The 12,690-nt window shown below is 52.7% G+C and overlaps 1 protein-coding gene across 1 annotated transcript in view; it reads left to right on the forward strand.

The window, feature by feature from the left end:
- Nucleotides 1-8,500: 8,500 nt before the first annotated feature.
- CCN4 (cellular communication network factor 4) overlaps nucleotides 8,501-12,690 on the forward strand; it is a 30,537-nt gene continuing 26,347 nt past the window's right edge. Inside the window, exon 1 of the mRNA XM_024740968.1 lies at nucleotides 8,501-8,659. Within this exon, the coding sequence (XP_024596736.1) occupies nucleotides 8,588-8,659 (72 nt within the window). The 5' untranslated portion in view covers nucleotides 8,501-8,587. The remainder of the gene's footprint in view (nucleotides 8,660-12,690) is intronic.

Consider the following 12,690-nt stretch of genomic DNA (forward strand, 5'->3'; position numbering starts at 1 on the left):
CTGACAGGAGCCGGGATCAGACCCAGGCCAGTTTGTATCACAGCACAGGCTTGATGACTCTGACCAGTTTTTCAAGTCAGGCTCCAAGGAAGCCCTTCTTCAGACTAACCAGGAAGTGTTTGTTTAAAAGCAAATTTGCAGCCTTTTCCAGACACACTGACTCACAACCTCTGAGTTGCAGTCCTGGGAATGTGTACATTTTAAAAGCTTCCAGGTGAATCCCATGCACAGTTCCTTTCAAGAATGCCCAGTCAACACTGGGCTGCATCTGAGGCTGGTCAGACACCCAGGGGCTCAAGAATGAAGACACAGTGGCTCCCCCAGCCTGGTGCAGATGCTGGGGTGTCTCCTGGCACAGGCTGGTGTGGAACCTTCTTCTTGAATGTTCTTTCCATGAGCGCTTTGGAAAGCCTCAGAGCCAAGGACAAGGGTAACATGACGCTCCTTTCCACAGCGGGGCTGCTCTCTGCTTCCCAGCCTGGAACCCAGCTTCCTTCCCGCCGGCTGCCGACCCAAACCCAGTGCAACCTGCACAGTCCAGCATGCACGTAGCTTTTTCACCAAACCTGCCCAGGACCCCAGACCATGCTTTTCCTCGTCTGAGCACTCAAGAGCCCTGGAGCCCCGAGAGCCCCTCCTCCCTCAGAGAGTCATAAACCTGGGCAAGGGCACCAGCATCCTGGGGTCCAAACCCCAGCTCCACCCCTCATGTGACTTTGGGTCATTACTTACTTCTGTGAACACAAATTTCCGCCTGAGTAAAATGGGGATGACGTTAGCGACTGCCTGTCCAGTGGCTCTGAGGTGACGAATTAAAACAACAGTGAGATGCTACTCTACACCTACTAGAATGGCCCAAATCCAGGACACTGACAATAGCAAATGCCGGTGAGGATGTGTATCAACAGGAACTCTCAGGCACTGGTGGTGGGGATGCAAAATGGTAGATACACTTCGGAAGACACTTTGACAGTTTCTTACGACACTACACATAGTCTTACATACAATCCAGCAGTTGTGCTCCTTGGTATATACCCAGATGAGTTGAAAAGTTATAGCCACCCAGAAACCTGCCCACGGATGTGTATTCCAGCTTTATTCATAATTGCCTGCACTCAGAAGCAACTGAGATGTCCTTTGGAAGGTGAATGGATAAATAAATAGACAAGTGCATCCAGACAATGGAATATTATTCAGCACTGAAAAGACATCAACTATCAAGTCATTAAAGACAAGGAAGAAACTCAAGTGCATATTGCTAAGTGAAAGAAGCCAATCTGAAAAGGCTACATGCTATAAGATTGCAACTGTATGACATTGTGGAAAAGGAAAAACTACAAAGAGAGTAAAAGACCAGGGGTCTCCAGGGGCTAGGGAGGCAAGGGGATGAATGACAGAGCTCAGAGGATTTTTCGGGCAGTGAAACTACTCTGTGTGATACTGGGATGGTGCATATATGTCATTGTATATTTGTCTAAAACCATTGAATGTACAACACCAAGAGCGAACCTAACTGTGGACTCTGGGTGATAATGATGCATGAATGTCAGTTCATCCTTGGTAAGAAAGGTACCATTCTAGTGAGTGATCTTTATAATGGGGGAGGCTATACGTTTGTGTGGTCCGTGGGTATATAGGAAATTTCTGTGCCTTCCTCTCGACTTTGTTTTAACCCTAAAACTGCTCTAAAAACTAAAGTCTTTAAAAAAAAAATGGGAGAGCTTGGGGGAGAACCTAACACATAGAAGCAACCTGTGTCAGCTCCTATCCCAGGGCTCGGAAGCACTTTCTTTGATTTAATGCTCACAGAAATCCCATGCAATAGATGGCATTATCCATCTCTAAGAGGGTGAGGGAGCTTTGTTTTTGTACCTAAAGTCTATTGAGTGACTCTGCATGCCTAGCAAAGGGCCAGCTCCCAGGGGGCGTAGAGATGACAAGGGTGTCCTGTGACCCTGTGTCCCTTCTACCACCCACAGCAGCGCCTTGCTTTTGCCCAGGAATCCTTGTAGCTGGAGCCCAGGTCCGGGGCTGGAGGGGGTCTCTGGGTGGGAGAGTTCAGGACGCATTTACATGTGGTTCTGAAGGGGTCTTCAGTGAGGTGACCCCGCCTCCCCTTTAGGGGAGAATTCCCAGGGTGTTGTCAGGGGCCAGCAGGGAGTGAGTCAGGCCAGCCGGCACTGCTGCCTCTGTCTCACCGGTTTCATTTCTCTTTCCTCACCTGCGCACACCCCCAGTCAATTTCATCAAAGAGACCAGCAGAAACACTCGCCCTGAGGACTGGGAGATTTTACTGGAGGAGGCGGCGTGAAGAACAGGGGACGCTGTGTCCCAACCTCAGCCCTGCTGAGGACAGGAGACTCATAGCTGGAGGGGAGGGATCAAGGTGACCCGGGCGGAGGACACTGGAAGAGTGTCTGTGATGAAGAGCAAAGAGGAATATTAATAAAAACCATATATTCGGCATCTACCACATGCTGAGCACTAACTTCATCTCCATCACAACCCTGGGAGGTAGCCGTTATCATCACCCCCATTTTACTGATAGGAAAACTGAGGCTCAGAGAGGTGAAGTGGCTTCCCCAGGATCTCCCAGCTTGTACATAACAAAGCGAGAGTTTGACGCCGGCCCCCCTAACCCCAAAGCCCTTGCTCTTCTCTTCCACCTTCCCTGGGGGCCCCTACCTGTAGCCAAGGCTGGCGCTAGAGGTGAGCTTCTGTCCAAGTCAGTCGCAGCTCAAGAAATGAGTAGCAGCTGTGGAGCCGGCCAGGGGCTGCCCAGTGACCCTCCCAGAGCCGCCCTAGCTGTTTAGTCTGGGGCAGGAGGGACAGTTACCTTGACCTTGACCTCTGAGCAGACCTGGAGCCCAGGGTCACCCTTCATCAGTGCCTCCATTCTCGCTTAGGCCCCAGGAGGAGAGGTAGAGCCCCACCTGTGCCACCGCGCCAGCATCACAGGGAGGCGGAAGGCAGAGCAGACCAGTCCCAAATCCTCTGCTTTCTAAAGCAGCCGTGTTGGTTCAGCGGAAGTGGCCTCTGCTGGCCCGGCCGGGGTGTGGGGTGTGCATCTGAGTAGCCCCGGGAGCTGGCATCGTGCCGCCATACTGTATGGGCTCCGTGCACATTCGTGGGACAAATAAATGACAAACAAATAGGATGTGAGCAGATCCGGGGCCTCTGGACGCCTGGTCCTGAGCGTCTCTGGAATTCTCTGTGCATCTGGCTCTGGTCAAGGAGGCCTTATTGTTTGGCGTCGCAATGCTTTCAACAGGCCTCTGTTCTTAAACCCCCTCCACCAGCCGCTCTTTGGAATTTATTTACAGCTGCTCTGGGAGGTCTGTTAGAGAAACCGCTGAGAGGTTGGGCTCAGACTGAAGGAGAGCTTACGAACAGCTGGACGCAGGGACCCTCGGCCGGGAGAGGCGGAAGTGGAGCCGTGGCCTCCTCGGGCAATGAGGCCAGAGCCCTGACACTGTCCCCACCCCAGCCTCTGTCCTCCCCGCCACATACGTCCCGAGTGCCTGCTCTGTGTCAGGTCAGGTTGCAGGGCCCAGACCTGGACGCCCTCGTCCAGACCCTGCCCTTGAAGCACTCCGAGCCCAGAGTCCAAAGAAGAATATTCATCACGGACCAGGGGCTTTATTGAGCATCTACTATGAGCTAAGCGTGTCTAATACATCCTCCCACAGCACTTACCCTGTGCGAGGAGCAATTCAGAGTGATCAATACCTCTCTCATCCCTGTTTTAGGGATGAGGAAGCCAGCACACAGAGAGATTATGTGACTTCCCCAAGGTCACACAGCAGGAGAGTGGCAGGGGGCAGGAGACTGACCCAGGCTGTGCAGGCAGCCCTGAACCATGGACTTGATGCCACATGGGAACGGCATCAACAACGGGAACAGCTAAGGGTGAGGCCTAAATCCCAGAGAAACTCCCCAGCAGGCCTGGCAGGTGGGGAGTCGGAGGTCACAGGAGGGCCCCTCACTAGGGGGATGGGATGAAACAGGACCCGAACGTCGCACACTGGGGAAACCAGGGCGACGGTCAGAAGCCACACACTGGAAAGAGGTAGCCAGAGAGGTCGGAAAACTGGAACAGACCGGGGGAAAGGAGAAATGACGGGGCTGGAGCATCCCGCCCTTTACCTAGAGTACAAACTCACACGTGTCCTCTCTCTGCCATGCATCTGCTCTCTGCTGCGTGACTGCTGTGTCACCTCCTGCACGGTCCTTTAGCTCCTCGTGCCTCGATTTCCCCAAATGTAAGGAGGGGATGAAATGAGCACCGACCTGAGAGATTCTCAGAGCAGAGCTTAGCACATCATTAGTGCTTTACACGCAATTATTAAATTGACAACCATTCCATACTTTATAAGGCCACATATATGCACATTGCTCAGGGATGTGGATCCTGCTGTCGAGTGTGGGGAGAGGTGTGGGAAATGGGGACGAGGGGAGCAGCAAGTGCTGGACTCAGAGGGGCCCTGTGTGGCCTAGGCAGCGCACCGTGAACCCTCTGCAGTGCAGATAGAAATGAATTACAGACAAGGAGATAAATAACCCTGTGCGATGGCCCTGGGCCCCACGCCTGGGTGATGTAGTCTGTCACCCAGCCCCACCACACATTCCTGCTGTCAACTAGACACAGCTCAGCTCCGTCTTTCCTGTACTCCTGAGCTTCCTCTTTCCACAAATGGACTCTGAAGACCTACTATGTGCTACGCAGACTTCCAGGCACTTTGAGAAGCAGAGGCACGTGGTCTTGCTGGCCTCTTCCTCTAGGCCTGCCCGCCTTCCTCCTTTTCTTCCTTCCTTCCTTTTATTTCCTCCCTCCCTCCTTTCCTTCCTTCCTTCCTCAATCCATCCCTCTCATCACCACGTCACTCGTCTGCTTCCTTCATTCATCTGGCCCTTCACTTGAAGTCTGCCTCTAACATGTGCTGTGCCGGGTTCTGCGTGTTGCTGGGCTTCAGCCTAGAGAGGCAGACAGGTGTAGGCCTGGCTTTGCCCGTGGATCTCATAGCCCAGGAGGGAGACAGTCAATAGCTGAACAAACAAGCAGTGGCGCTTGGGCCAGGGCGGTGAAGGAAGCCAGTGGGTGATGGAGCTGAAGAGTTAGGCAGAGTGGTCAGAGAAGGGGCACACGGATGCGGAAAACTGAAAATGAGGAGCCCATCCTGGGGAGACCTGGGAAATGGAATATTCCTAACAGTGGAATCATCTACTCACACATTCAGTCATTTGTCCATCTGCCCAGCCGTCTGTCCAGCTACTGTATTCATTCATTCCTGCATTTATTCCCTTATTGGTTCCACTCATGAGACAGCTTCATCTACCTGGAAAAAAAATTGTTTTGGAGTCACACAGGTCTAAGTCCTGATGACAATTTTGCCATGCGTGAGCCAAATGGCTGGGGAAATTTATTTCATCTCTCCATGCCTCAGTTTCCTCATCTGTAGAATGGGCATGAGATGACTTGAGATGAGGATTCAGTGAAATGGCAAGTGTCTCCAGGGGCGCAATAGATGCTCCATAAATGCAGCTACTGTTCTGGTCACCACCAGCCAGTCACTTAGAGATTGCCCAGCTCATGAGCGGGAAGTGCCAGGTCCTGGACCCACACTCACCAAGGTTGACCCCAGATACACACCCAGGCTGCAACACGAGGTCTGCCAAGACGCTTAAGCCCTGACGTAGGATGGGCACAAGGCCACCCAATCAGACCGGCCTGGGCTGCGACCCATCCTGGGTCCTGCACTCGCAAATGCTGGGACACGCCAAATTGTCTGCTTAGGGGGCCTCGCGACAATCACGCAGGGTAGGCACTCATATTCTCCTGCTTCTTCAAGCAAACAAAACTGAACACAGAGACGGCTTCCCTGGTGGCGCAGTGGTTGAGAGTCCGCCTGCCGATACAGGGTACACGGGTTCGTGCCCCGGTCCGGGAAGATCCCACATGCCGCGGAGCGGCTGGGCCCGTGAGCCATGGCCGCTGAGCCTGCGCATCCGGAGCCTCTGCTCCGCGACGGGAGAGGCCACAACAGTGAGAGGCCCGTGTAACGCAAAAAAAAAAAAAAAGAAAAGAAAAAACTGAGCACAGAGAGACTGCTGGTTGTCCGAGGCCCACAGGTGAGCAGCAGGGCTGCGGTGGCGCCCCAGGCGCTTTCCCTCCTAACCCACTGCCCTGCCTGGCTCACTGTGTCAGCTGTCAGCTTGCTGCAGGTTTCCTTGGCGATGAAGAGCGGCAGCTGAGCCCTCTGAGGTTCGCCGGCAGGCACAGGGGCAGCATTTCGAGCATGATTTGGGGGATCTGTTGCAAGTGCTTGCTGCAGTCAGACTTCCTAAAAGCGATCCTGGCATCCTCTGGGCTCAGCTTTACTCTTATTACAGAACATTGAGGGACTTTAGCCGGTGAAGCCGGCTTGGAAGGGCTCAGTCGCTGTCAGGGTTCAAAGACTCTGGTTCCAGCCCCGCTCCTGCCCCTACTTTAGTGCATGTCCCGACATCACCTGGCATCTCTGAGTCCCCGCTTCCCCTCCCCCATAACATGGGGTAGTAATACCGTCCACCTTGTGGTCATGAGCTGTCTCTTAGTACAGGGCCTCTACTTACCTGGTGCTCATCAGAGGGTCACTGAACCTGGATTAGCACCTAACACTTTGGGTGATTCCTTTAATGACACTTTTCCGCAGTGCTTGCCTCATGGAATTTGTTTTAAGAGCATCAAGTGAGTTCATGAGAAGAAAATGAGGATTGATGTTTACTGGGCAGTTTCTTTGTGACAGATACCCCACTGCCACTTTACATACATGATTTCTACAAATCCCGTATATTCATTAGGATTATATGAGCAAATTACTCTTAATCTATGGCTTAAGCAATAAGTCATCAAATTAATTCATACAGTGGGAAGTCTGAAGGTCCAGGTTGAATTCAGTAACACCTTAAGTTCCAAGGACCCAGGTTCTTTCCCTCCTTCTGCTCTACCATCCTCAGCATGTTGGCTTTTCATCCTCCAGCTTGTGCCTTATATGCACAAGATGACTGCTGCAGCTCCAGCCATCAACTTTGAACTCAAGGAAGAAAGAGAATGCATAGAGAAGATTTTTCTCCTCCTGAGGAATGGAGTCCTTTCTAGGAGCCCCCAGCAGAGTCCTCTTTCTGTCTCATTGGCCAGAATTGGGTGAGAGGCCCACCCCTAAGTCAATGAATGGAGAGATCATCAGAGTCACCTCTTATGGAGGTTGTGTCTATGGTCATAATCTCCCTCCACAGGCATAAGCCTGCCACCACCGCCGAGCAGACACACATCGTTCAGCATCCCCTTGTATATGTTACAGTAAAAGGGAAGAGATGGCGTAATTGTTATGAAAACCACAGGGGAGAGAGTTCCCACTGAGGTCCAGAGATGAGAATTTGCTGGGGTGTGAGAGGAACAGCAAGGAGTCCACCGAGGCTGAGTGTAGCACAGGGGAGGGAGAATGGAAGGAGAAGAGATGAGGGAGGCTGCTGGCCTGGAGGCCACGCAAGGGCTGGGAATGCCATGCTAAGTCAATGGGCAGGCTTTGGGAGGCTGGAGCCAGGAGACCACCATCACCTTGGTTCCATTTGCCAAGGATTGTCCTGGTGGCTCTGAGAAGTGTGGACGTAATGAACAGGAGGCTGGGGGACCAGTCCAGAGGCTGTGGCTGAGGTCCACGTGGGGATGAGCGGGCTGGATGAGGGCAGACCAGGCTCCAAAGGAGACCCCTCACCAGTGTGGCAAGTGTCCAGCAAGGGGTGAAAGCCAGGCACCCCAACCCACCAGGGGTAACAGGCACCCAGACATCAGGAGACAGCTCCAGTACCCAAGGGCTTCAGGCTAAAAGCAGGGGCGGGAACGCCTGTAAATTGGAAACCAGAGCTTTAATTTGTAGAGGAGGTGATGATGGTAACCAGGGCCCCAGCCCTGAGCTCATTTGTGAATTCATACCATTTCATGATCAGTGGACTAAAGCCACCCTCCTTTGCTTGCAGCCAGGGAGAGAGGAGTGAAAGATGACAAATGCAAACCAGAAGTAGGAGCAGCCGGGAGGGAATGGAAGGGAGTTTATTTTCTCCACTGGGAGCGCTTTCAAAGCCCGTGCCAGCGCTGGCCCCTGTAACTGTATCTCCACCTCCGCCTGGTACCCTCCCACCATCTCCCCCGCCCCACCTTTGAGAAATGCCTAGGCAGGATGACCCCAGCTCCTTCTGTGAGAATTTACCGCCCTGATGTGAAATCATAGCCCTGTAACTTTCCCTTTAAGAGCTGTCAGAGCCGGGGAGGCTGGCCAAGCTTGGGCTGGAGGTGGGGACAGAGGGAAGAAAGAAAAAAAAAAAAAAAGAGAGAGAGAGAGAGAGGCAGGAAAAGTTTTTTCAGAGGAAAATGCAGGGTTTGTCCTTAACCCTGACGTCAGATCTTGCTTTAATAAAACCCCCTCAGGGCTGCGGGAAGAGGCATATCTGGCACTCCCGATGGGCCAGGTCAGTCTCGGCCCAGCTCCCCCGAGAGGTGGCCGGATCCTCTGGGCTGCTCCGTAGATGCCTTGGCCACTGACCTCCAGGCATGAGGTGGTTCCTGCCGTGGGCGCTGGTGGCAGTGACAGCAGTAGGAGCAGTGGGCAGCACCCCGGCCATGGTGAGTCCTGCCCGGAGGGGCACGGAGAGGGGTCCCAGCTCCCATCTCCACCGGTCCTGCTGCATGGGTGGGCAGGATGAGAAGGGCTGGAATGTTAGGGGGCAGGGAGGTGTCCACTGAGGAGCAAGGGCGAGGCCCAGGGTGAGGAGTAGAGCTGCTGGGGACAGCTGATCCCGGCAAGGGGAGGAGCAGAGCCAGCACCTGGGGAAACAAAACGAACAGGACTTCCACGCCTTTTATTCCCACCTGAAATGCAGCAGAAAGGGACACTCAAAGGAACAGAGTCAGGGAGCCTGGACGCCAGACGTAGGAATGCCCAGACTGGCTGTGTGACCTTGGGCTAGTCACTCACCCTCTCTGAGCAGCATAAAGTAAGGAAAACTATTGTTAGACTTCTAGTCTTTGAGTTTGGAAAATGAGTTTCCAAGTGTCGGAGATGCTACAAGGCAGGGGGTGGGGGGTGGGGGAGTTAGAAAAGGCGAAGAAAAGTTGGAAGGGATCATGTCAGCTCCCAACAAAAGCACTAAGGGTGGGGGGTGGGGGAGTTAGAAAAGGCAAAGAAAAGTTGGAAGGGATCATGTCAGCTCCCAACAAAAGCACTAAGGGTGGGGGGTGGGGGAGTTAGAAAAGGCGAAGAAAAGTTGGAAGGGATCATGTCAGCTCCCAACAAAAGCACTAACTTGCACAAACAGTGCTTGTGCTGATTCTCTAACCCAAATACGGCCGCCTTGGGCTTGCACAGCCCTCTACAGTTTATGAAGCATGTACATTCGGGTCTGCAGAGGAAGCCCGCTGTTTCAGGGGAACCCTAAGGGTTCTCTCTCTCCCACCTCCATCCCAAGGCACACGGAGGGGAAGGGAGGAAGGTCTGCACCTCCGAGAAGCCAGGGAGTAAGACACGTGGCAGCACAGAGCCAGGCGGCTGGCTCGAGGCTTGGAGCAGGCACGGGGCGGGCAGGAGGTGGGCAGCTGTGAAGAGCTTCTGAATCCAAGATCCCACAGCCCGGGCCAGGGCCTGCTGCCAGTAGTAAGGCCAAGAGAACGAGGGAGGATGGCAAGAGGGAGTTTATTACCCATGGACAGCTTTCTTGGGGACTGATGTGCCCCATTCCTAGATGAGGAAGCTGAGGCTTGGGGGTAAGCTACTTGCCCGTGGGCTCAAAGACGCTGGTTCTGAATCAACCAGATCTGAGGCTGAGAGCTGATGGCTGACCACAGGCCAGTTGCTCATAGGCGCTGGGTGATGGATATTCCTCCAAGCACGGTAGTGTGCATTGATGAGATCAGGGAGGGCGTCTGGGTGACTTGCTGTTAAATCCTCCATAACTTGTGCGGCTTCTGAATGTAGCTGGTGCTGAGCCATCCTACCAAAAAAAAAAAGAAAAAGAAGAAGGGACTTCCCTGGCAGTCCAGTGGTTAAGACTCTGCCCCCACAATTCAGGGGGCACGGGTTCCATCCCTGGTCAGGGAACTTTTAGGGAGTTTGGAGTTTGGGGTTGACATGTACACACTGCTGTATTTAAAATGGACGACCAACAAGGACCTACTGTAGAGCACAGGGAACTCTGCTCAATATTCTGTAACAAGCTAACTGGGAAAAGGATTTGAAAAAGAATAGATACATTATACGTATAACCGAATCACTGTGCTGTACACCTGAAACTAACACAACATTGTTAATCAAGTATGCTCCAATATAAAATAAAAAGTTTTTTAAAAAAGGATATTAATTCCATTTTACAAATGAAAGAAATGGAGACAGGGCAAATAAGGGACCTGCCCAGGGTCTCACAATTAATAAGTGGGACGGCTCAAACTCAGATCGTTTCCTGCCAAATCCCACTCTCTCTTCCATAGCTTTCCTGAAAACTGGAGCACCCAGAAGACACCATATCAGCCTTTATTTCAGGGTTGCAATGTCTGGGAGGACAGGGGGTGGATGGAGAAGAGGTGAGAGGGGTAGGGTAGTGAGGTCTGAGTGAGGAGAAGGAGAGAAGTATGTGGGGGGTCCAAGTACAGGGGAACCCCAGGTACCTCCTCAGAGCAATCTGCACTAGGGAAGAGGGGGTACAGACCCACAGGCTCAGCCGAGGGGACGCACAGCACAGGAGTTGGGAGTCCAGGCAGCAGGATGGAGGGAAGGTTTCTGGGAGGAGACAAGGTACCTCTCTTCGGTGCCCCTGTCCGGGGACCTTCTGTGGGGACCCATACTTCCCCCCTGCAACACTGTTATCTGATTCAGGAGCTCTCCGGATAGAGCCTTAACCCCCCAGTGAGGGCTGGGAGACAAAGGTCAACCTGTACTTTCCTTCAGAGCCAAGTTCCATCTGTGGTCATCTTCCCCAAACTCATACGTAAAGGGAATGTGAGTCCATACAAGGTCCCACTGAGGTTTTAATGGAAAAAAATGATGATAGATGTGTCCATATGGAAGAAAAGGTTCATGAGAATTGCCAAGAAAACTTCTAGGAAGTCGAATTGTGAGGGGGGACTTGCCCTGTCGGATAGTAAAACATTATCGAAAAGTTCCGTAATTGAAGGAGGAAGAGGCCAACCCAGGAAGAGATAAATCCAGGAGCGGGACAGGGCAGTGAGCTCAGAAACGTAGCCAAGTGTACCCAGGAATGTAACATATGATAAAGGTGAGCTACAGAAAGACCTTGTTTTTCCATCTCTTTGTTCTTTTCTTCCTTCTACATGTAGTAAGTACCTCCCTTGTGCTAAGAGAGAGGGTCTACATTTGGGGGGGGTTGCCAAGCACTGAGCCAAAGCCTATATATTTATATACGTAAGACCTTCCTCAGTTCATCCACGTGACATTTATGATTATTTATTAAGCATCTCCTAAATTCTCATAGCAATACTATTAAGCAGATGTAATCATCTTCCTTTGTAGATAAAAACTAAAGCTCAGAGAGGTTAAGTAATTTGCCCAAGGTCACACAGCTAGTCATCTGTGGAGCTGACCTTTGAACCTAGGTCAGCTCTCAACAACACAGCCTCTTGCCTCCCTGGTCCATGTACTTCTGCAAATATGAGAAGCACAAAGTCCGTGACCCTACTGAGCTTACAGCAAGTCCCCTAACCACTCGGACCTTCCCGTCCTCTCTTGTTAATCGGGGCTGACAACCTGAGCCCCATCAAGTTCCCCGTTGCCGAGGAGTGAACACAGGGCAGCTTGAGGGAAGCCTCTCAGAAGCATATGACCAGGTACACGAACGCTGTGCTGATAAATTCCGGGGCACACGTTAGGTCTCTGGTTGTCTGTGTACAGCTGAGACCCATATACCTTCTCCCATAGAAATGTGTCTTGGTGTGCACAGGGGTAAAAGCGTGCATGTGTAAGTGACTGCGGCTTGTCTGAAGGTATAAAGTCCCATGGTGTGTGCGTGTGTGCTTGAGGATACGTGGGCTGAGTGTGAAACGCAAACCCACTTTCAGCCCCTCAGACCAACTACAGAATCACGTGGCCCCGGGTAAGTGGCACATCCCTTTTAAAAGATTGCAGGATGGCTTCTTTACACTTCCTGTGTATAGCTGGGATCTGAGCTAGCATTTCAAACCCCACACCCGCCAGCTCCCTGCTCAGAGCCTCTTCCGTCAGATTGGACACTCTGCTCCCAGCTCTGGGCCCCTCCTGCCCACTGCTTGTCCAGGATGCTGGCGAGAGCACGGCTCGGGCTGGCGTTTTCCACCTGGGCACGGCCCTTGGTGAGGGCTCACCCTCTGGAACGGGCACGGGAACGGTGCTCCTTGGGAGACCCGATCCTGACCTTGGGCTGGGCAGTACCTCCAGGCTGTCAGCGGCATCACCTCCCCAGGTTTCAGGAAAGGCCCCTGCCCCACGCCTGCCAAGCAGCCCAACGCCAGGAGGCTGTCTTTGTACAAACAGAAACCCTGGAATTCCTCCCAGGAAACTTTGCCATCTCTCTGAGCGGTGGGAAGGGACTGCTACACACACTGTAGGTTACATATGGGAGCAGGGAGGTGAGCCAGCAGTGGTCCAGGGTGGGATTGTGGGAGGAGCTGGG

This window comes from Neophocaena asiaeorientalis, unplaced genomic scaffold, assembly GCF_003031525.2.
Source record: "Neophocaena asiaeorientalis asiaeorientalis breed wild unplaced genomic scaffold, Neophocaena_asiaeorientalis_V1.1 scaffold177, whole genome shotgun sequence".
Lineage (NCBI taxonomy): Eukaryota > Metazoa > Chordata > Mammalia > Artiodactyla > Phocoenidae > Neophocaena > Neophocaena asiaeorientalis.